We start from the raw sequence: 26303 nt of genomic DNA on the forward strand, positions 1-26303 counted from the left end.
ATCAGAGACAATCACAAGGGAGAAGGGGTGTGTGCATGTGGGAAGGACTCACATGAAGATCAGACTATCTTTCATTGTCTGTCACACATATGCCAGCAAGTTTCTTGAAAGAAAATCTCTAGTCGATGCATGAATAAATATGCAGAGCAAGCCACTGGCAAAGTCAGCAATGTTCTTGGGATAAACTGTAAGTGTCCATGCAGAGAAGGGGTTTGGGGGTTTTATTTATTTATTTTTTAAGCATTATGAGTCTAAATAAGTTGTGTCAAATTCTGGAGACCCTCAAAGCACTGGTGGACCACAAAATATGAGAGGTTTAAATTTGCTCTTCCTTCCATCACTGTGCATTTTACTGGCCCTTCCAACGGAAAGGTTGAAAATCACTTGTCTAACTATAAAATGAACATGTAAAGGGCTGTCTAGAGGAGATAAGTGCTCCTTGTATGGACTATTCCCGTAACTATCTAACTATTGTGCTTTTTCTGAAGTTGGGAGTTGGAAAACCAAGTCAGAACTTGGTCATAGGCAGAAGTTTTAACCCTAGAATCCCTCTTATTGCCTTCGGTCTGATTCAGGAGACACTTGATATTTTCTAACAGGTGCTGAGCAGACTGGCACCAAAAAACACGTATTTCAGCATTATCTCACTTGCTCCATCCAGGGTGTTATTAAAAAAATCAAACTAACAAAAACAAATAAAAACACCCAACCCAACCCACCAACCAAAGAACACATTGGTAAGAGTAGTTACTGGCAGTGTGAGTGATTAAGTCTTGAATAGGCAATAAACAATAACTTTATGAGTTTCATTTTCTCTTTTTATTATCAGATCACGGTCCAGCAAATGCATCTGACATACTGTACATACATGTATTCACAAGACTGTCTTTGTTGCTACGTTTTCCCCTGAGTCCATAAAGTTAACAAATCCAAAAAGTTCAGTAAAAATAGCTTTTTCATTCATGTCTTGCTTTTTAAAGGCTTCAAGGATAAAAACAGGTACACTGGCATTATTGAGATACAGCTGAGACTATGCGGCCTTCAACCATCCCACCGATCATCTTCCACAGCCTACTAAAAGCACATAAACATTTTGATATTATCATGGCTAGGTTTCGCGAACGATGATTTGGGAAAGGCTCTATCCACACTTGTTCCAAGCACGCTGGTGCCTAATGAGGCCAATATGAGATAGACATGTCTGATTGCAAAAGGCACAGCAGAAAGACTCCTTAGGTGGTATATTCTGCAAGACACAGTTCTTTCTGCATTGTCTTTTCTCCTCGAGAGTGATCCTGCATGCATTCTCAAAGGAAGCTGCAGCATTATATATGTTGTGTCTCCAGGCCTCCCGATTGGAGGCCAGAGTAGACCAGTTATGTTGATCAATATGGTCAAGGTTGAGATGTTGTTTCAGGGAGTCCTTGTATCTTCTCTTCGGGGCTCCTCTCATGCGGCAGCCAGTGGCAAGTTCACCATAAAGCAGGATCTTAGGGAGGTGGTGGTCCTTCATCCTGGAGACGTCCCCTGCCCATCGCAGCTGTGTTCTCAGTAACATGGCCTCAATACTTGTGACTGCTGCTTGTTCTAGAACAGACGTATTAGTCACATAATCTGATCAGTGGATGCTTAGGATTGTACAGAGACAGCGTTGATGGAAGCGTTCTAAGAGATGCAGGTGGTGGCGGTAGATGACCCATGATTCGGAACCATATAAAAGAGTAGACAGCACAATGGCTTTGTAAACACTGATCTTGGTACTTTTCTTCAAGTGTTTATTATGCCATACTCTTTTATGGAGTTTTCCGAAAGCACTATATGCCTTTGCTAACCTGTTGTCTATCTCTCCGTCAATCTTACCATCCGAGGAGATCCAGAACAAGTGGTGGATCAGTCTAGCTGAAAAAACTCAATTATGCGCAGATATAGGTTATCACAGAGGATTCTATGAGGCCTTGAAAACAGCATACGGGCCTACATACCAGGTCCAAAGCCCTCTACTAAGCACAGATGGTCAAACGTTTCTGACAGATAAAACCTCCATTCTAATTCATTGTTCTGAACACTTTCAGACTCTTTTCAGTACCAACCGTGTAGTCCAAGACTCAGCAATGCAGTCCATCACACAACAACTGGTGAAGAATGAATTGGATACTGCCCCCACTTTGGGAGAAACTCTTAAAGCCATACAGCAGGTGAAAATTGGCAAGGCAGCTGGGGTTGATGGAATTCCACCTGAAATATGGAAATATGGGGGCCAAGCACTCCATGCTAAATTTCACGAGTTTGTGGTATGCTGTTGGGAAATAGGCGAACTACCATCAGACCTTCGTGATGCAGTCATCATCACTTTGTATAAGAAGAAAGGATTTTGATATTATAATCACCCATCAAACCAATGTATGGCAGGTAACAAACCAGGCCATGGTCTTCTGTATGATTTTACATTGAATTTCAATCATTTCCATCTTTTTATATCCAGGAACAAAGCATTCCTTTTCTCAGCTGTTCCATGCACACACCACATACTGTGAACAAGATGCTTCTTCCACTCACCACAGGCCACACTGCAGAGCATCACACCAGCTACCCCTTATGTCAGGGTTCAGAACATACAGCACATTCCTCTCAACAGGCTGTAATTTCACTTACTGCCATCCCTGACAGTGGCCAATACTGACTAGTTTGGGAAAAGCATAGCACCATCTCTCTTTAGTCAGGGTCAGTTCAAAGTCTTTCTGAACCAGAAGTGACACTACTACCTCTTTGGGTTTGTGGGGGTTTTTTTTCTTTAGAAGTACCTTCTCTTGCTTGTTTTTAAGCTTGCAGCCTGAAGACTTAATTTTCCTTTATTATTTATTAGTAAGATATGAATTATTTGCTCTGTATCCTCCCATCCACTATTTATCTCTCTGCAAAGAGCTATCATATGCAATCCCTCTTCCTTGAAATCTGTTATTTAAGGGGAAAAACTTTTCTGTCCTTATGTGAAAGCTATTCTAATGATCCTTGTTCCTTTGCTGAGTTTTTTCCAAATTCTACTTTGCTTTTTTTTTGACGAGGTGGCCCAAAATGCATGCAGTTTTCAAGATCTCCATTAATTCAGATACCAGTATGATGGGGTTTTCTTTTTTTTTTTTTTTTTTTACCTTTTGCTCTTTCTACCCCTTCCTAACATTGTTCTACTTGCCTTTTTGACCCTATTGAGTATTGAACTGACATTTTCACAGGACTATTCAAAATGAGTCCAAGATCCTTCCTGAGTGATAACAGGTAATATAGAGCACATCGTTGTGCATGCATGATTAGTGCATGTGCATTATTTTGCATTTATCAATTCTGAATTCCCTCTGCCATTTTCTCTCACTAAGTCATGCTGAACTGCAAGATCTTCTGCATTGCTTTACAGCCAGCTTTAGATGCGATGTCTCCATAAGCTTTCTCATTCCTCTCATTCTCCTCAGACTGCTTTTAAACATAAAAACACAGACAGCTTCACTGCGCCAGGTCAGTGATCCCCCTAATCAAGCATTCTGTGCAATATTGACCAAATAAAAAGATGCTCAGGCAACAGCATCAGAACACAACCCTTGAATACCTTCCACTCTCAACCACTCCCGAGCTTGCATGCTGTTTTTATAGCATTGGCTTGCTTTTCTGCCCTGCTGCCTCCTTGGACACAGGCAAACCCTTAGTATTTGCCATGTCCTCGAGTGTGGAATTTCAGAGCTTAGTGACACAATGTCCAAAGAACCACCTCCTCTTGTTCTGAACCTGACACCCACCAGCTTCCTTTGGCACCACAGACACTTGGGCTCTAGTCACCCTCATAGACACCCATGATTTGGTGGACTTCTGTTTTTGAAGACTGAGCCATTTGTTAGCTATTTCAGAACAAATTCACAGTTTCTTTAGGCTCAGGCTCAAAACTGAACTATTGAGCAAAAGGACTACAACATCAACATTGTCCAATGCTTTTCTGGAGAAAATTGTAGTGGGTATTTTGTCCCTGATATTTGATCTCCTTACTCTCATTCAAATGCAACTTACAACAGATCAGTGACTTTCTTGTCCCAAGAGCAGTTGCGACAATCCCGCAACAGTTAATAAATTTGACTTTGCATTTCAACAATCAATAACACATCTGTAAATTAAAAGTATAGTAAGAATAATTGTGCAAAGTGGGAAACTGAAAAAATTAAACTAAAATTTTTAGAAACGGTCTTCTGTGTTGCTTTTCCACTTGGCTTTCTATTGTCTTCTCTTTGACTGGGAATTTTCCTCACCCAAAAAAACAAGCCTAAGTAACATTTTTACTGCTGGCCAGCAAAGTGAAAGTATCAAGAGCAGGACTCATGAGGTAGACTACCAAAAACTGCACAGAAAGAGTGGATAAAATTTACACTATTTTTTCTATACTTTTGTATACATCATTATTTGGGCCTTTTAAAAAGAAACCGAGATCATCCTTGTCTATACCCTAGAGATAACTTTTTTCCTGGTCATTGTGGAAAGTCATGGTTGAAGCAAGTGAATTTTACGCTTAATTCCGAGGACAGGGAGGTTTATAGTCACTCTGATGTGTTCCAGGAATCAATCTCTCAGTTGTGGGCTAGCTGCAGAAGCAGTTTGTCTCTCCCATTCATTGCCCATTTCGCCAACAATGCCATTGTTCCAGTGGAATGCAGCTGTCATGAGCGGCCGTGACTGCAGAAGGTGCTCCCTCGGGCAGCCTGGGCCACCGCCATCAAGCATTGTAAAGTCTAAGACCAATACCAAAACCTTGAACTTGCCTTGGTACTCAGCAGGGTTACAGTGAAATGAGCAGAGCTTCAGGGAGATATGCTTTCAGCAGCCTGTATTAGGGAGGAGATGAATTGCTCCATTTTGCGTCAGCTTTGTAAATCTATACCATATGACTGGCTACTAAAAGTCAGTAGCCAACCGGAGCACAAGGATTTGTAGCTTCAAAAGTTATTGTGAAATTATGGGGGGAGGGAGTGGTTCAGTATTTATACAAGTGAGAGGAACAATCTGAATTCAGGAAATTGTTTAAATATAAATAAATCTGTACAACTATGCATCTATGACTCTACTGAATCCCACACACTGTTCAGCCAAGAATTTACTTTAGCTTAGTGCTTAACTCCTTTCTTCAGTTTTAAAAAACAATTAGGACAGTTTTCAAAAGGAAAGCATCTACTGTTCATGTGAAAGTATACATCCAAGCACAAATCTTTACATCTATACAGTTATTATACCAGGATGCACAAACTGATTTTAGGAGGGCAATTCAAGAGAAGTAATGGTTAACCATCAGGTTTTGTAAAATTTCACAAAAAACAAGCTTTAAATCAAACAAAGTCTTTATTCAAGTTGTAGAACTTCGGCATGATGTTTCCCATATTTTTCTCCTGGTTCTTAGAAAAAAAATAATCTCCCAGTGCACTTACTCCAGCCTTTACAATCTGTAAGAGATCTTACTCAATATTAGCAAGAGATCTTACCTGCTATTCCTCTTGTTTTATCACTCCTACCAAGTTCTAAAAACAATGATTTCCAAATCATTTCTGTTGTTCATCCACCCTTCCCCTACCCAACCATCTCCACCAGTAATTGGCAGAATGTCTGAATGATCACAACCAAGAACAATCACTTAAATCGTCAATCACCCATTTTCTAGCTTTTCCCCCACCGCTGACTGAAGAAATTCAAGTGAAATTAAAACATACTGCAGACGGCTCACTGGTTATTTCTACCTTCCTTTATTTTTGTAGAACTTCTTCCATAACTAAGAGTAAGCAGCTAATTAAGCACATCATGCACTTCTGACATATCAAATTAACTGTAAGAGACCAACAAACTTACCCAAGAACATTTCTGTAAACAAATTACTGAGAATACATACAATATCAAAGCACCTTGACACACAGAAATAAAAAGGCCAACGTGATAGTAACCAGTGCCCCTCACACAAAGAAAGACCACATTGCTTCTCCTCACATAGAGGGGATTAGTCTTTCTCCAAATCAGCTTGGGGGAATGGGAAACGGAATGCAGTCACCAGTCCTCCGTGACTACTTGCTGCTCTATGGCTCTAACAATACTAAAGAGAAGAAACACAGAGATCACATCTCAGACTTGCATCTTCTTCCCAGTGCAAAAGTCTTTGCTTTGCTATGGAAGACTGAGCAAGTTGCAGACCAAATAAGTGGAGGAGAGAAGATCTAGTCAGTAGTAGGAAAGGCCATCATAAGTAAAGACACACACAAATCTCACGATATATAAGTAGCTCTGTCTCCATTACATGCCAGATCCCAGAGCAGAACTCCTTTCTAGTTTTGATTCATGACTGAAGTCAGTTCTCAAGAACCAAGTCAGTAGAAGAGTATGTAATGAAAGTCAAATGTAAAAAAAAGTTTAGAAAAAGGCCAAATGTAGAAAATAAAAAGCCACACATGCTTTAGACATTAACAGGTTTCATTAGCATTTCTCCCACAAGGAGACCAGCTTAGAAAAAAAAGGTAAATATCAGTGTTATTAAACCCCTAGAAAGCTAACATGAAACCACTTCTTAATTTTAATACATAAATGAACAACATCAGTCAGTTAGGGATATGTGAGCAGGAAAGTCCAGAACTGGCCTACTGTGGAAGGAAGGAGACCCAAAAAAGAGACTGGAAACTCTAGAGGTAGAAGGCAGAAGAGAGATTAGACTGAAAAGAAGAACAGAAAGCAGAGAAACTGAGAAGGGCATTTTAAAGTGTGACCACAGGCGTAAGCTGAAGGCTGACATTAATAAACCACATTATCTTGTGCTCGTCTGCTTACAACATCCCACTCTATCCCACTTTTACTTCTCATTAAATGAAAAACAAGGGAACAAGGAAAACAATGTCAACTAAAGCTTTTTTAGAACATGGAACCCTTGCACACTGTATTGTTACAATCATACTCCAGAACCGTACTAAGCCACACTTTTTAGTAATTCAAACACTAAACTGGATTTTAACACAATCATGCGTATTGTTCTATTCCATCCAAACATGTTTTTCTAACTTAATTTTCTTCACTTCATCAAACGAAACATTCTGGAAAGGAAGCAACAAGCACTTGCTCAAGACAAAAGTTAGCAAATCTGCTCCTAGACATATATCACAGAAGGAATAAAATGCTTTTCTTTTTCATTTTAAAAAATGTATGTGACGCATTGAATTCTGTAAAACAGACTGGAGTGACTTCACTGACAGAAGTATCCCAGTCTACCTGAAGTTAGAGAGCAAACCTTTGGAAAGAACAGATATTTAAAAAGAAAACAACAAACCATACTTCTTTTGAAGAACTCAAAGAATGCTGTCACACTAATATCCATTTTTCTTGTGACCAAGTGTTGCCGCAAATATATTTTTACTCTTTACCATTTGCAATGACAGAAACACTATCAATTAGCCTGATCACAATCACAGACAGCATCACTGTAGAGGACATTTACCCTCAGCACTGAAAATTAAGAGGAATACAAGCCAGAGGAGACAGCTATAGAGGAGACTACCTTTTTTGCTTTATTACCACACTCTACAAAGCCATTATGACTTTGTGTCATACTCATCTTTCTCTGCTTTCACCTGAGCTCTGCCTTTGTTCTGGTTTAATTTGTCTTCTATTCAAACAAGTCACCCCACCGATAGAATTACTGTCTATGAACGTGAACTGAAAGAGTCGCTACTTTTATGGTTTGGGTTGAGGCCCATCAAGATCACCTCTAACTTCCCACCTCTTTCACACTCCTTAATTCAAGGCCTGGGACCCAGCATCTAGAAATGGCATGGTTTTAGAGTCAGCTTTTCTTGGCCCACTGTCAAGTGTTCCAACTCTAGACTTTCTGCAGGAAGAGAGTTCACTGCACACCGAAGTGCTTTTGCTACCAAGAACCTTAAAAATGGCCAACTAGTAAAACACTTGAACCTCGCAGGAGACCTTAAGGCATCAAACGGCCCGAAGCCCATTAACAAAAAGCTTAAGATGAGTTTAATGGAAGCTTGCTAACTGTTTTTGGTCAAATACATGGCACTGTACGATGGTTTTCACCAAAGTTCTCTCTGAAATATCCCAGAGCAGAGATACCAAGTCAGCTTCTCCTGGAAAGACAGTGCTGCGACTCAACTCCACCATTTTCAGAAAGGTAGGTTAGTTTGTGGGCTTGTTCATAACTAGATCCTTTCATCCTTTTCACTTGCCTCTAGACAGCTGCCAATGTCTTGGAATTTATACTCTGGGGATGACTAGGTACAGGGAAAGACATCATCTATCCCACTGATGATGTCACAGGGGACATCTATTGCAACACCAGAGGAAATCTGTCACAGATAACTGAGCTGTTCCTAGTTCCAGCTAACCTGCACAGCCATGTGTCCAGTCTAGGAAAATTCTCCTCCTTACAAATAAAGCAACTGCAGAACCACCAAGTTTCTCTCCATGAATGCAATTACTGAAGTAAACCATTCTCCTTGAGAACTGAAGCTGACATTACCATCAAAGACGATGGCAGAAGGCTGACATAGTCTCTGCACTATGTTCCAACAGCCCATGTGCCTCAGGGAAGGGTATACATCTAAAAAAACGTGAGATTTGAAAATGTTCCAACTTCTCCAAGAAATGACTATGTCCAATATGCCCTAGAAAGCTGACTAGCAATTAGAAATTACAAGTATCATTATTCAACACCCTGCTAGTTGTAAAATTTTGACTTTATCTACAGACAGAAATTAATTTGTTTACTCTATCAGGGCTAGAAAACACATACAAAACTCCCCAGGTGAACAGAACTCAGTGGCTGAAGTGGTTAATCACTGAAGTGGCTAATTCTCCTAGTAGAAGTCGCTTTTCTAAACTCCATTGATATAAAAGCACAAGACAAGAAAAATGTAACATCAAGTACTTTGTAATGTACGATTTCAGCAAACCAATCAAGTTTTAGATGTTGACCTACAAAATGAAGAACAAAAAGACTATGCACTAGAAAACTATTAAAACGGCTTGATTTCCTGAAGCCCCAAGCACCAGAAGAGTCATATTAAGTAAATCTACTATTTACATTTTCTTTGTTAGCACTTTGCAAAGACTCTCTGGAAGAAACGCACACTGTGGTGCAAGCAATAAGGGGCGTGAGATAATCGCTGTGATGCTTGGTACCCAGAAAACTTACAGTCAAAACTAGGTAATGATTTAATTATCATGCTATTTAGTAACAGTTTGAGTATTAGAATTGGATTTTTTTTCCAGAATTGTTTTTCAATAGGTTGCTCAGACATGCTTGTCTTTGAACCTAGTCCTACAGACTTAGGACGCAAGTGAGATGCCCAGACAGGAAAGCTAAACATGCTGCCCATGCCCACGCTCTCACCCAGAGAGGTTCCCAGGCATATAGCCCTGCTGTGAACAGACACAGAGGTGCTACCAACCAAACCGACCTCAGGATTTGTCTGCCCACCCTGAATCCCAGGCATCCTACATACTCACAGGTAAGTTGTCCCAATGCCTAAAGCAACAGGCAGGTATCTTCTTTCAGATATCACTGCAATAGGTGAACGTATCATTGCCATATAATGCTGCCACAACAGACAGCCATAGACAACCAAGTCCAAACCTCTGTCAGCAAAAGAAAGTGCAGAAATCCTCCCTAGGGTGCCTCATGCAATATTAGTACAGTTCATCCAGCTGCTTGCTTATCCAACATCAGCTCAAGAGCTGTGGGGGCGGTAACTCTGGCAAAGGAAAGGCAGCAAATCGCTGAGGAAAAGTTGCATCTTCAGCCAACACAGCTGCTTGCAAAATGAGCTAGCTATCTTGCTACACTCCTAGCCCCGAGGGGCCCAGTGCACGCTGACACACAGAGACCAGCCACCACAGCCACTTCTATACAGCAGACCACCAGCTAGAGCACTTGCCTAGGCTGTGGGAAGACAACATCCAGTTCCCTCCTCAACCAAAAGGGATCCAAAAAAACCCATTGCCTACCTCCTGGGAGACAGCCAGAGCTAAGCCTATGAGACACCCATTGTATGGCAGGGAATATATTACCTACGTTTATAACAACTAGCTAAAATATACATGGATTCCTTGTAACCCTACCTGGGATCTGAGACTAGAGGGAGTGCAGCAACATCATCAAAGTTACCACTTCTGCTACACACTCCCATCTCCGCTGCACGTGGACTCGGGCCTACTGCAGAGCAACTGCTGAATTCCTAACTCACAGCCAACACTCGAACGCACAATGATTTGTGTGTCTACAAAGACATGCTGAGAAAATTGGGGCTGTTCAGCCTGGAGAAAATATTGCATGGAGATCTCATAGCAGCCTTCCAGTATCCAAAAGGGGCCTACAGAGAAGCCGGGGAGGAGCTCATCGACAGCTGTAGCAATAAGACAAGGAGTAATGAGTACAAACTGGAAAAGAGGAAATCTAGGTCAGATATAGGAAAGAAATTCTTTACTGGGAGGGTAGTGAGGCACTGGAGCAGGTTGCCCACAAAGCTGTGGATGCCCCCATCCCTGGCAGTGTTCAAAGCCAGGTTGGATGGGGCTTTGAGTGTCCTGGTCTGGTGGGAGGTGTCCCTTCCCACAGCAGGCGTTTTGGGACTAGTGGATCTTTAAGATCCCTTCCAACCCGTTAACATTCCATGAATCTGTGATTCAGAACACATGGCTGCAAGCTGCCGCCGCTCAGGACCCGCTGTGCCACCGTGCAAAACAGGGACAGCATCACCTGCTGCCCGAAAGCAGATCGCCCCTCCTAAGAGGGGTGAACTGCCTGCGGGGGGGGGGGGGGGTTGCTGCTCTGCACCGAGCCCGGAGTGCCCCAAGGGAGCGAGGTCGCCAGCACCGCCTGTTCCCGGTGGAAGAGACCCCACAATCAGTAACGTCCGCGCGCACCCGCGGCTGGCACAGGCCTCCGGAAGGTTATTTATAGCTTGGCCCGGATACGCGCTGACGTCACGGAGCGCACCGCCCCCGTGCGTCAGCGTAAGGCGTACGTAATGGGAACGTGACACACGCACGGCGCGCGGGAGCTATTTATAGCCGGGAGAGGGCGGAGAAGGGAAAGGAAAAAAAACTTTAAAAAAAGAGAAAAAAAAAAAAGCTTAAAAAAAAATAAAAAAAAGGGAAAGGAAAGGGCCGTTTGTTCGCCATCCGCACGCGCTGAGGGAGGCGGGAGGGCGCGGGGGGAGCCGCGAGTGACGGGGGCGGGGAGGCGGCGGTCGCTAGCCGGCGGCGCGCGCGGGGGGATTCCCCCTCCTCCCTCCTCCCTCTACCCCGACCCCCCGGGAAACCCCCACCCCACCCCCCGCGGAAAATAAACGGCGTAAAAGAGCCGGTCCTCGGGTTTCCGGGAAGCGGAGCTGCTCCCGCCCGGCTCTGGCGGGGCCGCTCCGCCGCCGGAGCCGCCGCTGCTCCCGCCGCCTGCGTGGGACGAGCGGCGGGGCCCGGCAGTCCCACAGCAGCTCCAGAACGCCTCCCACCGCCACATCCCGGCGTGGGGGGAGCGGGACTCCGCCGCGGGGCCGGTGAGCCCCCCGTGGGAACGGTGCCGAGGAGGTGCCGTGCTGGGGGCGCGCCGTGCCCCGGAGCGGGGGCTTCTCCATCCCCGTCTCCTTCCCAGCTTCCCAAAGTTGCAAAGAGGCTTCTCGGAGTTTTTCCCCGCTCCGAGAACAGACACGAGGGCTCTGGAATATCTCTCTTATGAGGAGAAATTGAGGGAGCTGGGCCTGCTTAGTCTGGAGAAGGGCAGACTTAGAGGGGATCTCAATGCTTTTAAGTATCTCCGAGGCGGGTGCCAAGAGGACGGTGCCAGGCTTTTTCCGGTGGTGCCCTGCAACAGGACGAGAAGCAATGGCCATAAACTAAAACACAGAAAGTTCCACCTCAACATGAAGAAGGACTTCTTTATGCTGAGGGTGGTAGAGCACTCGAACAGGCTGCCCAGGGAGGTCACGGAGTCTCCGAGCTCTCTGGAGATATTCCAAGCCCACCTGGACGCCTCCCTGTGCGACCTCCCTGAGGTGACCCTGCCTTGGCAGAGATCTCCAGCGGTCCCTTCCAAGCCGGGAGGGCCCCGGGTGTCCCGGGAAGCGGCGCGGGGACACCTGTTGGCGCCGCCGCCGCCGTCACGCGGCGCTCAGCCGGGCGCGCGCGTCACGGGACCGGGCGCGCGTGCCGCCGCCGCCGCCGTCACCTGCCCGCGGCCCGCGGGGGACACGGTGGGGGCGAGGGGGAGAGCCCCTGGGAAAGCGGGGAATGTTCCTCCCCGAGGCGGCCCCCGGTGAACGGTGTGGGAAAGAGGGGTGAAAGCAAACAGTCCCAGCTGGCGCGTCCTGCGGCTGCTCTGCCTGGGAACCACCGCTTAACTTAGTCCTGACGGGGCTTCGCCGCCCGCCACGCACGGCACGGCAAAGGGGAGCGTGTGGATTTCGCCGGGTAGGGGGGGAAGCGGCGGCGGCGGCTCCGCCGGTGAAGTTTAAAAACAGAAAAAATAAATCCGAAAGCAGCGCGCGAGCAGAAATGAGAGATAAGCGGAGCTTAATGGAGTGTGCTGGGGCGACACTGACCCTGCAGGCAACGTGGAGCCCTCCAGAAAAGTTTGTACCACGGCGAAGCGATTAAAGAGCCAACCGGACAGCTAAAAAGGAATGGATCGTGAAATGTCACCATTTTTAATAAAAGCCTACTTATGATAGTGTTTCAGGTTCTTGGCATTATTAAATACCGTGCTAGGAACAAGTATAATGAATGATAAGAAGGAGAAGCTCAATGGTGTTACTTGTCTGTTGAAAACACAATAATACAGCTTAATTTAAGGGCAGCAGCGTGGAAAATAAAGGGAATTGCCTAAACTCTTAAGGGTAGAAATACTGAAAATTTAGCTTTTGCTACTTCATCAGCAACAAAAAACAATAAAGCAGGGAAATATAATAAGAAAATATATTTAATTTAGAACAGATGGCAGGAAGCTTTTTTTCCCCCTTGCATGGAACCACGACTGTGCAGAATGATCAGTGGGGAATTTTGGTAGGGTGAAAACACCAGAGTTATTCTAGGACTCAGCACATGAAAGATTTGGTGAAGGAAAGAGAAAATTAGAATGGAATTTGCTTTTTAAATTGCCCAGAACTTCTAAATAGTTTCTCTTGCCAATTTTAACTGCAACGTGACAAAGCTTTTGCCTCATCATCCCCAACAAATTTATTACAAAAATACAAAACATATCCTAGTAAAAAATAGGGAACTGTTCAAACATTAATTCTCTTGCTGTGCGACGTTCTATTCCCTTCATGTAAGGCAGAGAATTGAGACTGGCCAAAACTATACAGGATGATGATGACTTTAAGTAGTCTTTGCAAAGACCTTTGCTGGTGTTCTTTGTCAGAATCACAGGAATTAAAGAGAATCTATTACAACTTCGTTCCTTTGAAAACAGGGAGGTCCTTTTACTAGATAAACACATAGAATCGTAAAACCATAGAGTGGTCTGGGTTGAAAGGGACCTTAAAGATTATCCAGTTCCAACCCCCTTGTCGTGGGCAGGGAGAGCTTCCACTAGACCAGGTTGCTCAGAGCCCCTCCAAGCTGGCCTTGGACACTGGCAGAGTTGGGGCATCTGTGCAATGGTGAGCAACTCCAATGATTTTCAGTTCCACTGTAGTGCTTCCTGTTTGCCTTTGCGATGCTCAAGCACTCAGAGGGTAACTTAAGCAAGCAGAAGAGGAGGCATGGAATCTCTCTTCTCTGCCATTCTCCCCCTTATGTCCATCATTGAGACACATATCCTTTCAGTAATTTTGGATCTCTGCTCCAGGTGCCCCAGAAGCAGTGATGGTTGTTTTCTAAAACTGTATTTAGATGGGTTTGACTTTCACTGCTTGGTATTTCAAACTTTTTGCTATTCGAACCACATCACTGTCTCATACAGTACTCCACCTGTAAGTTTTTGCGTAGCGTGCAATTATAATGTGAGACTGTCAAGTTCCTTGCCTCCTTGAAATGGGAGGGAACAGTCAATTTTCAAGATTGACTTTCCAAGACATTTCCAAGCTCAAATGCTTTCCTGAAGAGTCTGAGGCAATAGCATCCCCTTATGCCTTCCTCACAGCTTTTTCTGCAGAAATGGCAGCAGGCTCCTGCTCTTTGGTAGAAGAGTTAAGCTTCCCTAATGACCTGGTTTTGGCTGGGAAGAAGTTAATTTTCTTCCCAGTATCTGTAATAGTGCTGTGTTTTAGATTTAGGATGAGAATAATGTTGATAACACACTGATGTTTTGGTTGTTGCTGAGCAGTGCATACACTAAGTTAAGGACTTTTCAGTTTCTCGCACAAACCCACCAGTGAGTGGACTGAGGGTGCACAAGAAGTTGGGAGGGGACACAGCATGTACAGCTGACCCTAACTGACCAAAGAGACATTCCATACCATATGGCATCATGCTCAGCATATAGAGCTGGGGGAAAGCTGGCTGGGGTGCGCTGCTTGGGAACGGGCTGAGGATCGGTCAGCAGGTGGTGAGCAATTGCACTGTGCATTGCTTGTTTTGTATATTCTAATTAGTGGTGGTGGTAGTAGTAGTAGTAGTAGTAGTGCTTTCCCTTCCGTTTCTCTCCTATTAAACTGTCTTTATCTCAACCCATTAATTTTACTTTTTCCCCCCCAGTTCTCTCCCCCATCCTGCTGGGGGAGGGGAGGGCGATGGGAAGTGTGAGCCAGCGGCTGTGTGGTGTTTAGCTACCTGCCAGGTTAAACCACAACACCTAAGCAGCACACCTGTGCTCAGTGCACTTTGCTCCTTGTGTTTGTAAGTTTGTTTTGGCACTCCTCACTCCCACCATCTCCAGAGGGCTGCACAGAGCAGCGTGTGTAACACAGCTCCAGGGATGACATTTCCAGCCCGCAATGGGCTACGGCAGCCATGACTTGCCAGTTTCATTCAAGTTTGGATTTCAAGATGATTTTCACAACCCCAAATACTAGACTCTGAGCTCATCACCCTGTTCCTGGAGCCAGGGCTGTAAGTTCAGGCCTAGAGTGCATACACCACGATTTGTTCTTTTGTATAAGGGCAGGGGGGAGGAAATGGAACTGATTTCATCAGCTCACTCTAACAGCGTATCTCAGCTGATTCAGAGACGCCAGAAGGTTTAGACATGATTGAAGAAAGCTGATGCTTAAACTCTCTTAACCTGTGACGTGATACTAGTGCCCACTTCTGATCTTTAAGATATGATAAGCCTGAAAGAAATAGTCCAGATCCTCTCAGGTAAATGATTCATTTCTTTATATAAGAGGAAAAAAAAGGAATCATTGCTATTGAGGGGTCTGAGGCCTGTGCATTAGTAAGACATAAACAATAATAATAATTAGCTTTCATTTCTGTGCCTTTATTTCCTAAACTCCCTGTTGTAATTTTACAGATGGGGAAACAGAGCAGAGGTAAATGGAGTTCTACAAAGGCACAAGCCAGGACAGAGACAAAGCAAAAACCAAACCCGGACAGTCAGTTGCTTTGGCAGCTGAGATTTCCCACTCCTCTCCTCAAACCCCTCATCCTACCACAGCTGAAGAAGTGCTACCCCTTGGTTCTTGGAAATGGGCAGTTCGGATAGCACAGGAGTGAGAAGGCAAAGAGACAAACAGGGAAATAGTAGGAAAGAGAGAAAATGTAGCCCAAGAAGAGGTGAGAGAGACAGTAAATGAAACGCAATGCTTGGTGACATAGGTAAATGATTTGGAGATCATTAGGAGCAAAACAAACAGGGTAACCAGAAAGACAAAGTAATAAAAAGAAGATGAAATTGAAAAGCTTCTGCTCACAGAAAGATATTAGGAAAAGTAAATAAATAACAAGTTGATGTTTTTGAGGAGACAAACAGAAGGTCTGCCAAAAAGGCAGTGCCTGCAGAACAAGCCTAAATTATTATCTGATGTAACTTGTTATTTTCTTTACAGTTGTGTTTGTGTAGTACTCCATGTGGTAAGTAAAGAGACTCCTTCTTAGGAATAAAGATTCTCAATCCAGTCAAGAATTAAATTTAGAAATGAAGGGCTCAAAAGGAAGCCATAAAAATAATAATGATAATTGCTATTATTTTATTAATTGCCATTATTTTACTACTTACAAGATGGAGGGGGAAATGTTAGTTTTTATTAAAAATATTAACTAATTATTAACTTATAGAATTTTATGATATTTTTAAAATATTATAAACCATCCCCATGGCCTTGATCCTTTTTTAAAATCCATCTCTCTGTAATAAACAATACAGTCTTTGAGATATTTGCCTAGGGTAAGATGAGCTTGAGCTTTTTTTATTTTCTTCCCCTCTCTAATTTTTCTTTAAGTGAGCACAATCAAGTAAGATTGTCCCTTTGAAAGTATCAAGGCCAATGCAAAATGCAGTTCTTTTGTATCCATTATAAATCCAGTTTAAAGCTGCTTCATTATTACATAATTAATGTACTTAATTTAAGATCCCTCTGAATGCTCCTTCATCTCCTTGTTTAATAATCTGCTATGCTTGCATGTCTGAACCTTGTCTGGTCCTGGCTTCTCCCATTCCTAATCAGCTCTTACGTGGTCAGCAGGAATTATGCTCTCAACAGCTCCTCTTGCTTAATATGATCACAGTTCAGTCTATGGGTTTGTCTAACAGGCAATCGTTCTATTTGTTCATATGTGACCTCCTTTACTTTTAATTTTGGATCTCCACGAGCAAGAAAGAATCGTCTATTGTCTTACAAGCCAGGCAAAGTGAACAGGCTGAGTCAGTCCAGGAATATTCAAGCCTCCCCATCTGTGGTATTGCAGAATTCCAGGGCAATTCCACCAGTTGGTGGAGCTTCTGTCTGGGAAAACAGAGCTATTGTGAACAAAGCATACTGTGCATATTTCTAACATTCATAAATGACTGGGTTTGAATCATTTGAATCTTTCTCAAAATTTCTTCCTTTGGGGCAAAAATTTCCAATGCATGGCCTCTATCCAGTTATAGTCATTTGGAAAATCTGAGCATAAACCACACGACCATTTCTTCAACTAGTTGTGAAAAGAAAAGATAAACTTTTTGACTGTAAAAGTGTGACAGCAGGCTAGATTAGATTGAGACTTAATTTAGTCAAGACTACGACTCAGTTTTGGCAGGGGGTAGGCTAAGATATACCTTCTCCTCTTCCCCATCATGACCTCTATTTGACAAGGACAACTTTCAAGCAAAGGAGGTGGAATAAGTTCCTCTTTCAGTTTGGAAATACAGCAGTGATAAACTGGGTGTCCTGACAACCTGTTGTAGCACGCTACCTCACATCTAGAAACTTGTTGGCCTAACCACATAAGGCAGCTGAGGCAGAGCTGCTGTTCTGGGCTATCAAACTCGGCTAAGTGTCATTTTGACCAGGATCACATCCTGTTTTCAAGACTTTGATCGCCCTGATCAGCGCCAGAAACTGTTACATTTATTTTCTGAATTTTCCTCTGAAGGGCAGGATTCTGACTCAGACCTAAATCCAATGATGTTTTAGGATGACCAGCTTAAAAACTGCAGTGTATTTTATAGTGTCCCATCCCCACAAATTCAGAAATCCAAATTAATCATCTAACTCTTCACATGCTTGCAGGGTGAGAAAAGGATACGAAACAGACTTACTGCAACAAGTTGGTACGAGCTATATCCCAAATCCCACCCCTCTGGAGCAAGGATACGTAGGTTAGGACTGCAGGAAATCTCAGGGTATTAGAACCCTACCTTGAAGATGCTCACCTGTGAGCTTTTTCAAAGACAGACCTGGAAGGAGGTGGGTACTATCTTCTGTTGGGTCTGTAGCTTTTTCAGTTACACCACTTCCTAGAAAACAGAAGAACTGTGATTCAGCTCCTTTCTCCCCTTTAGGAGACTCATATCCATGTTGACCTTTATGTGAGAGAATGGCCTCATCACCAGGTTATTGGTTGCCTAGGAAGGTATGGAGGGGAAAAGGAGCTTTTACATAGAAATTGTGCTCAGTCAGGCAAGAAAGTTCGCTTAAGGCCATGATAGTATTTTTATACTATAGGTGTGTAATATAAAATAACACAAGCCATACTTGGAGCAGGAATGGATAGGCAGATCTCCTCCATCCCAGCAGACAGCCTGAAGCACTAGACTACAGCACTTGCACACAAACCTGAAAGTGGCTTCACCACTTCAAACAGGTGGGTGATATACCACCCAGAACAATGCAGGGATTACAGCAATCTCCTGGGAGGTGGGGAATGTAGGTTGAGTTTCCCCATCCCCACCCTCGCCCCCTGCCCCAGACAAACTATGTGAATGGATGTTCTATTTTCTGTGGAAGTGCTGAAACCACTGAACTATTGCATAATTTGGATGCACCAACTGACTCCTCTTTTGGGTTTTTCCTAGAAGATGGCATTTAGGCAGAGGAACAGTTGGTTTCTACACCCTGGAGGAAGATAGGAAATTTTATAAAGAAAACCCCCAGGGGATACTCTTTGCATAGGAGGTTAGACTAGGTGTCATTTTTGTGGCACTACTGAATCTATCATAGAATGATTTGGGTTGGAAGGCACCCTAAAGATCATCTAGTTCCAACCCCTGTGTCATAGGCAACGAAACCTTCCACTAGACCAGGTTCAAAGCCCCATCCAGCCTAGTCTCAAATATCTTCAGGGATGGGGAGTTCACAACCTCTCTGGGCAACCTATTCCAGTGCCTTGGCATCTTCACAGTAAAGAATTTCTTCTAATCTCAACCTGCCCTTCTGCAGCTTAAAGCCATTCCCCCATGTCCTATCACTGTCCAATTTAGGTGCCTTCAGATAGATGGCAGCTGATCAGGATTTCTGGATTGTGTTTTTTTGACTTGGGTATCCTGTGGTAAAAGCCTAAAACCAGTGATATTTTCATTGCCTTGACCCCAGAAATTTGCAGCCTAATGACTGGCCTGGGCTGTACAAGTTCTGGTCTTGGGGAAGCCAACTGCAGATTCTGATAAGGAGTTGTCACCAAGTTAGTTGGCCATAAATGCAAATGCATGGGTGAGCACTGAAACCCCTCAGCCTCTCCACACTGTCTGCTCCCAGTGCCCCTGTGTAACCATCAGTCTCCCCAACTCTGGCAGCACCCACCAAATGTCACTTGACAATCTTCCACACTTCCCGGAGCTTTATTTCTCCCAAGGCCTCCTTCACATTGCAGAAGGCTTCCCCCCCCCCCTTGTTGCAGTGCTCTGTTTTATTATCCTGAGTTATCCAGTAAGCCCCGGGAGCGACATCCGCTGGCCCTCACTCCTGCACCATCGCCTCCAGCGAATCAAGCTGCGTACGCATCAGTTAGACATTTTGCCTTGTGTTGTTCCTGGCCCCTTATCTCTCCCTCCGCTTCGGTGTTTATGCTTAATAATTGGGAGTTCCTTGCATGAAGAACTTCCTTTTCGCCGCTTGGGAAGCACACGGCATATAGTGAGTGACCTCTTGCGTCACAAACAACTGCAGGACAGCAGACCGTGCTCTCCCCAGAGGGAACTGCTGCCTGGCTGAGCGCCGCTGCCGCTGAGCGCCCGGCTCCCTGCGCAACACCCGCATCTCCCCGAAGCGCGTAGCGCTCTCAACGCCACTTTCTAATCATTTTCTCCAAATATCCCGTTTCCTGTGTAGCAGTTCTTTAAATAGCGCCTCGAAGATTATTTTAAAGGCTTTCAAAACACTCTTGCCACCGGTTTTGGGTTTGGAGTGGGTTTTGTTGGCTGGGGTTTTTTTTTAGCCTTCTCGCATGACGATATTTTCACGTCGTGGGAGACAGGAACAGCTCGAGGAAGCTGCGAAGTTGAACGGAGTACTCGGGGGAGGAAAAGCAGGAGGGGGGAGGCAATACTGTTTCTAGGACCGTCGACCTGGCACCGACGTTTTGTTCTCGCACGCGCTCTCAGTGAGGAGCTGCGAGTTTCAGGATGACAGTGGGGCTTTAATCCCCCTGGGGGTAGCCCGCTTGGAGGGGGGTGAGTGGTCCCGGAGGGCAGAGCCGCTCCGCGGAGTCCCTTTCCCAGCAGAGAGGCCGAGATGCAAAGGAGAAATGACAGCATGGAAAGCGGAGTATTTTTATCAGGGCCGGTGCCCGAGGTGAGCGGTGGGCGGAAAGTGCCACCCTCTCTCTCTCCCTTCCCTTGCCCTCAGCCGCCCACGCCGGCAGCGGCATCAAAGGGAATCTCCCTTGTCGCGGCATGTCAGCACCGAGGATGAGCGCACCGGCCCGTCATGGCATTTTCGCTTCTCCCGGCGCTTACTCAACAAGCGGGAGGGGAGGGAGGGCTGGTTTGGAGGGGGGGGGGGCGGGGGGAGGACTCCCAACCAGCGCCGCTCCTGCCATGAGGTCACCGCGGCGCTATGCGCCGTGCCCGCCGCCGCCCCTGCTCCGCTCCGTTGCGTCAGGCAGGGGGTATCCCCGCCACGGCCGGCCGAGCGGGGCATCCCCGCCGCGGAAACACCCCGCGCGTCCCTCGCCGCCGGGGCAGGGGGGTGATCCTGCCTCCAGCTCCTCCGCCACCCTCCACCCCGAGCCCCCCAGCCCCCCGCTGCTCCACCGCAGCAGGCGCTTGGCCGCGGGTCGGGAATGTCAACAGTGGTTCGCCGGGTGGGGCAGGCAGGGATGGGATGGGGATGGGATGTGATGGGATGGGATAACAGCACGCTGCACCGAGGTAATCGTCCCGAGCAGGCCATGCGGAGGGGAAGCCCCGCCGCCAAACGCGGCCCGACACGCCTTTTTTAGGGGGGAGAGTGGGAGAAGAGAGTCGGGTCAGACGGCCTCCGACAGCGTCCAACAGCGGCTTTTCCTCTCCGGAGGGGCTGCCAGAGAGGTGTTCGGGTGCTTGTCGGGATCCCCCCCGTCCTTTGCCCCGCACTCCACCCCCTGCGCAGAGGAAGCCGGGCGGGGGCGTGGCCCCACGACAATGGGACTCGCCGGCGCTATAAATACCCGCCCGCATCTATATTTGGTTTGGCCGGATCACAACCCGGGAAGGAGGGGGGGAGTTGGGGGGGGGGGTGTGCCAAAAATAGCCCCGCGCGCCCGCCCGCCGCCGCCACTCAATGGGCCGCGGCCCCGCCTCCTCCCCCGCGCGCGATCCCGAGCGCCCCGCGCGGGGCCCGGCGGCGCTAAATTTAGCAGCGCCGCTTGCGTCAATGACGCGGCCGCCGTGCGTCAGCCCCGCCGCGCCCCGCCCCGCCGTGCGGGGCCCGCCGCGTCCTGTGCGTGGATTGGCCGCGGCGGCGGCACGAGGGTGGTGACGTGGGCGCGCGGGCCGGGCCCCGCCGGGGGCCGGCGGCGGCTGCAGGGGGAGCGCGGCCGCGCGGGGAGCCCGGCGGGATCCCCCGCGGGGGGAGCGGGGCCTGGCAGCGCCGCCGGCATCGCCGGCAGGCAGGGAGGGAAGGGAGGGAGGGGGGGACGCCCCGGCGCCCGCGAGGGGACGGCGAGCACCGCCTCGGGAAGAGGATCCCGGTCTCGGACGCGACCGCGGGTCCGCGGCGTCCGCCGAGTGCTGTGCCAGCCCCAGCTTCGCCTCCCGGGTTCCGCGGCTGTGCCGGTGGCGGGCTGGTGCATCGAGAGGCAAAGCGAAAGTGCCGCCGCCGCCGGTCGCTCCTCCTCGGGGCGGCGGGCGCCTCGCCCTCCCCCTGTCCCCGTCCGTCGAGACAGCTCGCCTGGCGGAGCCCCTCCGTGCGAGGCACAGCCGCGGCACTGGCCGGCACGGCCGCGGTGACAGCCGCGGCCATCCCGGCTGCCGGCAGCGGATGTAAACACGGTACCGGGCAAGGCGGCGGGGGGCCTATCCGCCCCAAGCCCGGTGCCCCGGACAGGCACACGGACACAGGCAGACACTCACAGACACAGGTACACAGACTGACAGACACAGGCACACACGGGCGGGAGCCAGGACGCTCTCAGGGCCGCTCGCACGAGTGCCCGCTCTGTGAGCGGCGCCTCCCCGCAACCTGCTCCTTGCTCCTGCGCACTGGAAAGTTTCGAAAGAAAAGAAAAGAAAAGAAGGGGGGAGAAAAGGAAAAAAAAATGGTAGAAGAGGGAAAAATAGGCAGAAAGAAAGTAAGAAAAAAAAAGTAAAAAAGAAAAAAAAACGGAAAAAGATAAAAAGTGAAAAAAAGTGAAAGAAACCTTTAATAATTCATACTGAAACTGCAACTAAGTAACTAAGCAAAACTCTTCTCATTTGAGCCACTTCAGTAAAGATATATTAACGTTGTTATTGTCATAATAATAATAATAATAATAATAATAATAATAATAATAATAATAATAATAATAATAATAATAAAAATAAAAATATTTGACTTGGGAGCGACTCGCCAGGCTGTGGCAGGCTGCCGGCCCCGAGGCAGCCGGCCGGCCGGCTAACCCCGTCCCGCTGCCGGCAGCTCTGCCGGCGGCTCCGCACCTCGGCGCGGCTGTGCGCGGCTGTGCAGGGCTCGGCGCGGTGCGGCGGGAGCGCGGCGCACACACTGGGGCGGGGGGGGGGTCAGTAGCGTCAGGCTCCCATGGCGTCACTATTGACGTTTCGCATTCCAGCCGCTCTATGGAGAGGCCGCTAGGGCTCCTCTCACATAAATGACGTTCAGAGAGAGGGAGCGGGAGAGCAGCGCAGAGAGGCGCCTCCGTCCCCTCTCTCCGGCGCAGGCACACGCGCACCTCGGGGCACTCGCACCGGGACACGGGCACAGGTCCCGGCCCGGCTCCCGCCGCACACACACACAAAGGCACATCGCGGCGGCGGCGGCGGCGGCCGCTCGGCATCCCTCGCCCGCCCGCCTGTTCACTCCCTCCCTCCGCCCGGGGACGGGCTCCTGGCTCCTCAGGCTTTTGCAATCCTTTTCCATGCCTCGGGATAACGCACCCTCCGGACCTGCAGCTACCGGGAGTCTGAGGGATTTTGTGTCTCGGGTCCTGCCGCTGGACAGCGCCTACACGCGCCTTTAAGGAAGCGGGCACCTACAAACTAGATGTAAAGACGGAACCTCCACAGCAACCGAGTACGTATGCGAGTGAGCGGGAGCGGCTACGGGAGAGGGACAACGCGGCGTGTCCCCACTCCGTGAAAGTTGTGCCGCCGGGGTAGATAGATGCTGGGGAGATGCCGGCGGCGGGCGATGTGGCTCAAGCCGACGCGCTGCCGTGCCGGGCTCTCGCTGAAACTTTTCCCTCACCTTCCCCCCCCACCTCCCCCATCCTCCCCGTGGATGCTCATTTGTCGCTCGACTTCCGAGACTCCCTGCCGGCTCGGCAACTCCCGTCGTGCCCGGGGCACCGCTGCCCCTCGCAAACGGGAGGGCTGTGGTTGAGAGGAGCGGGAGCCGGAGCCGGTGGTACTAAGGTATTTCTGCTAGTTGTTGTCATGGAAATGATGCTGCCGGCGGCGGCGGGGAGTTTACAGCGCCGGTGATGAATGGCAGCAATTTGTCTCTTTCCTTTAGCCGCGCTTGGGAAATAGGTGGTTCTGTTTGCACAAGTTCAACTGTCTAATGGGGACGGCGGGGCAGGTTGAGCATATCTCACTTTGGGAGTCAGCAGCCCCCCTCGGCAGCCCGAAGAGCTCGCCCAAGAGGTAATTGCTGGAATGTGACATATTTTATTGAAATGAGTTGGGATGTTTGCTCGGCACGTCTGCCGGGCATCTGCTCCTAGGAAATGTACATTTTTCCCTTCGGAGGTCAGGAGCGTTAACGAGGGGCCGCGGTGCCCCAGCACGGGCGGTACCGTGCGGAGAGCCTGGGCTCCGCCGCCGCTGCCCCGCTCCCTGCCCCAGCGGCGCTTCTCGCCTTTGCCTTCTCGCCCTTAATAGCTGCGAAAGAAGTTTCAATCTTGGAAAGAGGCGACAAAGCGCGGGCGCTGGGTTGTGATATTATGTCGGGGGACGGTTATCAGGGCAGCATTATCGCGATACTCTGTCCCGGGCGGAGATGCGGCTCACCTTAGCGCGGCTACTTAAAAACGCTGTTACTTAACTCGCAATTTTTGGATACGATGGATTCCGTGCGAGGATATTTCCCAGGGAAAGGGCGGAAAACGCTGTTTTATGTAGGGAGGCTGGTGTGTTGGGATAGGATTTTTTTCTCCAGGAAAAAAAAGTTTGGGAATGAATCGCTAACTTTTATCCAAGCCGCTTCACTCGATTACATTCTTCGTCCTATTTTTCTCTCCTCCGTGGAGACCGTTGTATGCTGGAGTCAAGCCCCGATAAAAAACAATGGACTAAACCAGACCAGACGGTTTCTTCGGAGGTGAATCTCACCCGATCTTGTGGATATTTGCTGGAGTGACCGTGCGGCTCGGGGCGATCCCTCCCCCCTCCAAAAAAACAAAAAAAAAATCGCCAGCTAACCGGCGGTGGAAATCGAGCTCGAAACTTTTTAATTGAATGGAGCTTCCCCCTCCGCAGTCCCTCCCGGGTAAATGAAGGTTTCGAAACTCGCCTGAAGAAGTCACAATCACAATGGAGTATTTCACGGTTTCCTCCTCGTATTACAGGGTGGGGAGGGGTGTCACTCGGGGCTGAATGTAAAGTGCATGGAGGAAGAAAAGAGCTTTGACAAGGGTAGTTATTTCCTCGTAATTTACAGCCCTTACGGCCCTGCGCTCCTGGCTCGAGCGGCGGCAGCCCGGAGGGGTGCTGCGTGGTTAAAAGCGCAGCGAGTGTCTCTAGGTAACCGGCGGCTCAGGGGGGGCAGAGGAGCCCTAGGGCGCTCCGCGCCGAGCGGGAAGCCGCCTCGCAGGAGCTCGGGAGGGAACAAAACCCTCGGGAGAAAAAGGGATGAGCTGACAGGCACTTAACATCCCGGGAGCTGGCGGGGGTTCAAAGGCGAGGGGCGCGGGGAAGGCAAGAGAAAGACAAGGAGAGAGAGTCGCCGGGGAGCGGCTCCCGTAGGCAGGGGCCGGCGCGGCCGCGCATCTCTCGTGCTGCCGCAGAGCCCCGGCCGAGCTCGCAGGATCCGGAGGGTCGGGGGTAGGCGGCGGGGCTGCGCTCCCAGCCCCGCGCCCGCGATGGAGGAGCGGAGCCCGGAGACACCGCGGGCTAGCCGGGATGTCAGGGTAACCACGTCTGGCCGGTACCTTGAATAGAAACTTCCAGCCTGCTTCCACACCCGGTCCCTGCTCCCCCACAAGAGAAAGTTCTCGCGGGAAAGTGGACGCTCGGGGATGATGCCCCGCTTATTGTAGTCACTCCGCCCCGGGTTGTCCTCTTGCCTTCCCCAGGCTCCTCGCTCGGAGAACAAACTGTCGACTCCGTTGTCCCAGCCCGGTGCTCTCTGCCTTTTGTGTGATGAGGGAGCGGGAGCCGGCAGGAATGCGCTCACCGTCCAGCTCCCCCTTCCCACCCGCGGGGCGAGGTGGGGGGTTGCCGTGCGAGCGCGGGGGAAGTCCCCCCATGTCCCCCCGGAGCGCCTCGCCGGGGGGGAGGCGGGGGGGCGCCCCTCTAACCCCCTGGGCTCCGCCACCCCCTGACTGTGCCTTGTCTCCCCGCCGCCGGCGGACAGAGCCCGGGTCGGAAGAGCGCCCCCCGCCCAGGCCAGGCCCCGGGCCCGCCCCCGCAGAGAGGTCCCAGCCGGCACCCACCCCGCCGCCGCCACCGCCGCCGCCCGCCGCCGCCTCCGTCCGCACCTCCAGCCCCACCATTCAGCGCGCAAGATACCCGCCAGGTAAGCTGCCGCCCCGGGGAAGGAGAGGGAGGATGGGGAGAAGGGAGGGGTTGCGAGAGCTCCTGCCGCGGCCCCTACCCTTCCCAAGTCCCTCTGGCATCATAGGACCCCGACGTCGCGGGGCGTTTAAATCCCAAAAGGATGAAGGAAGAGCCTGCCTTTTGGCACAGCGCTTTTGGCGATGCCGTGCCTGGGCACGCGGGGGTTGCGAGCCCCCCGCCAAAGACGTGCCAGATTTAAGGAGAAGATGGGTGGGAGTGCTAGTGTCCTTTTGAGGAGCCCAGCTTGCCTGGCGTTAAACTGGGCACCCCTTACCTCAAGTTCTCGAAAAGATAGCAGAATAGTATGTTAATAGCTCTCAGTGTCCCCATCCCGATTCTTTTCCCCTTTCATTGGGCTTTGATGACAGGTTGCTGTTCAGTGCACCTCTCGTGGGGCTTTTTTTAATATTATTGGATAAAGAAGATAAAAAACCCAGGTTATTTGCTTTGCAGGGGAATTAATACTGCTGCCCTAAGTGGAAAAGTAGGGGTTAGAATTAGTCAAGTGCACTGGCAAAGA

The 26303-nt window shown here is 48.8% G+C and overlaps 1 protein-coding gene and 1 long non-coding RNA gene across 5 annotated transcripts in view; one reads left to right on the forward strand and one right to left on the reverse strand.

Annotated features, from left to right (window-relative positions):
• Positions 1-15411: 15411 nt before the first annotated feature.
• Positions 15412-21228, reverse strand: LOC135416013 (uncharacterized). Of its 2 annotated transcripts, XR_010431391.1 has the most exons (4): positions 19170-21228; positions 17804-17887; positions 17690-17728; positions 15412-16892 (listed from the first exon to the last, which is right to left on the reverse strand). It is a non-coding gene; the product is annotated as an uncharacterized LOC135416013 (long non-coding RNA). The 2 variants fall into 2 exon arrangements; XR_010431390.1 differs by lacking the exon at positions 17690-17728.
• Positions 21229-22668: 1440 nt separating this feature from the next.
• The window catches only part of NR4A3 (nuclear receptor subfamily 4 group A member 3), a 29708-nt gene continuing 26073 nt past the window's right edge, over positions 22669-26303 (forward strand). The window contains exons 1-2 of one of the 3 annotated variants that reach the window (XM_064658611.1): positions 22669-23078; positions 25581-25742. Coding sequence is in view for 2 of the 3 variants with exons in the window: in XM_064658592.1 (XP_064514662.1) it covers positions 25367-25742 (376 nt within the window). In the remaining variant the exon portion in view is untranslated. Of the gene's footprint in view, positions 23079-23174; positions 24495-24570; positions 25743-26303 lie in introns of those variants that run through there. The other 2 variants (XM_064658600.1, XM_064658592.1) reach the window with 2 other exon arrangements.

The sequence above is a fragment of the Pseudopipra pipra genome, chromosome 1 (genome assembly GCF_036250125.1).
Source record: "Pseudopipra pipra isolate bDixPip1 chromosome 1, bDixPip1.hap1, whole genome shotgun sequence".
Lineage (NCBI taxonomy): Eukaryota > Metazoa > Chordata > Aves > Passeriformes > Pipridae > Pseudopipra > Pseudopipra pipra.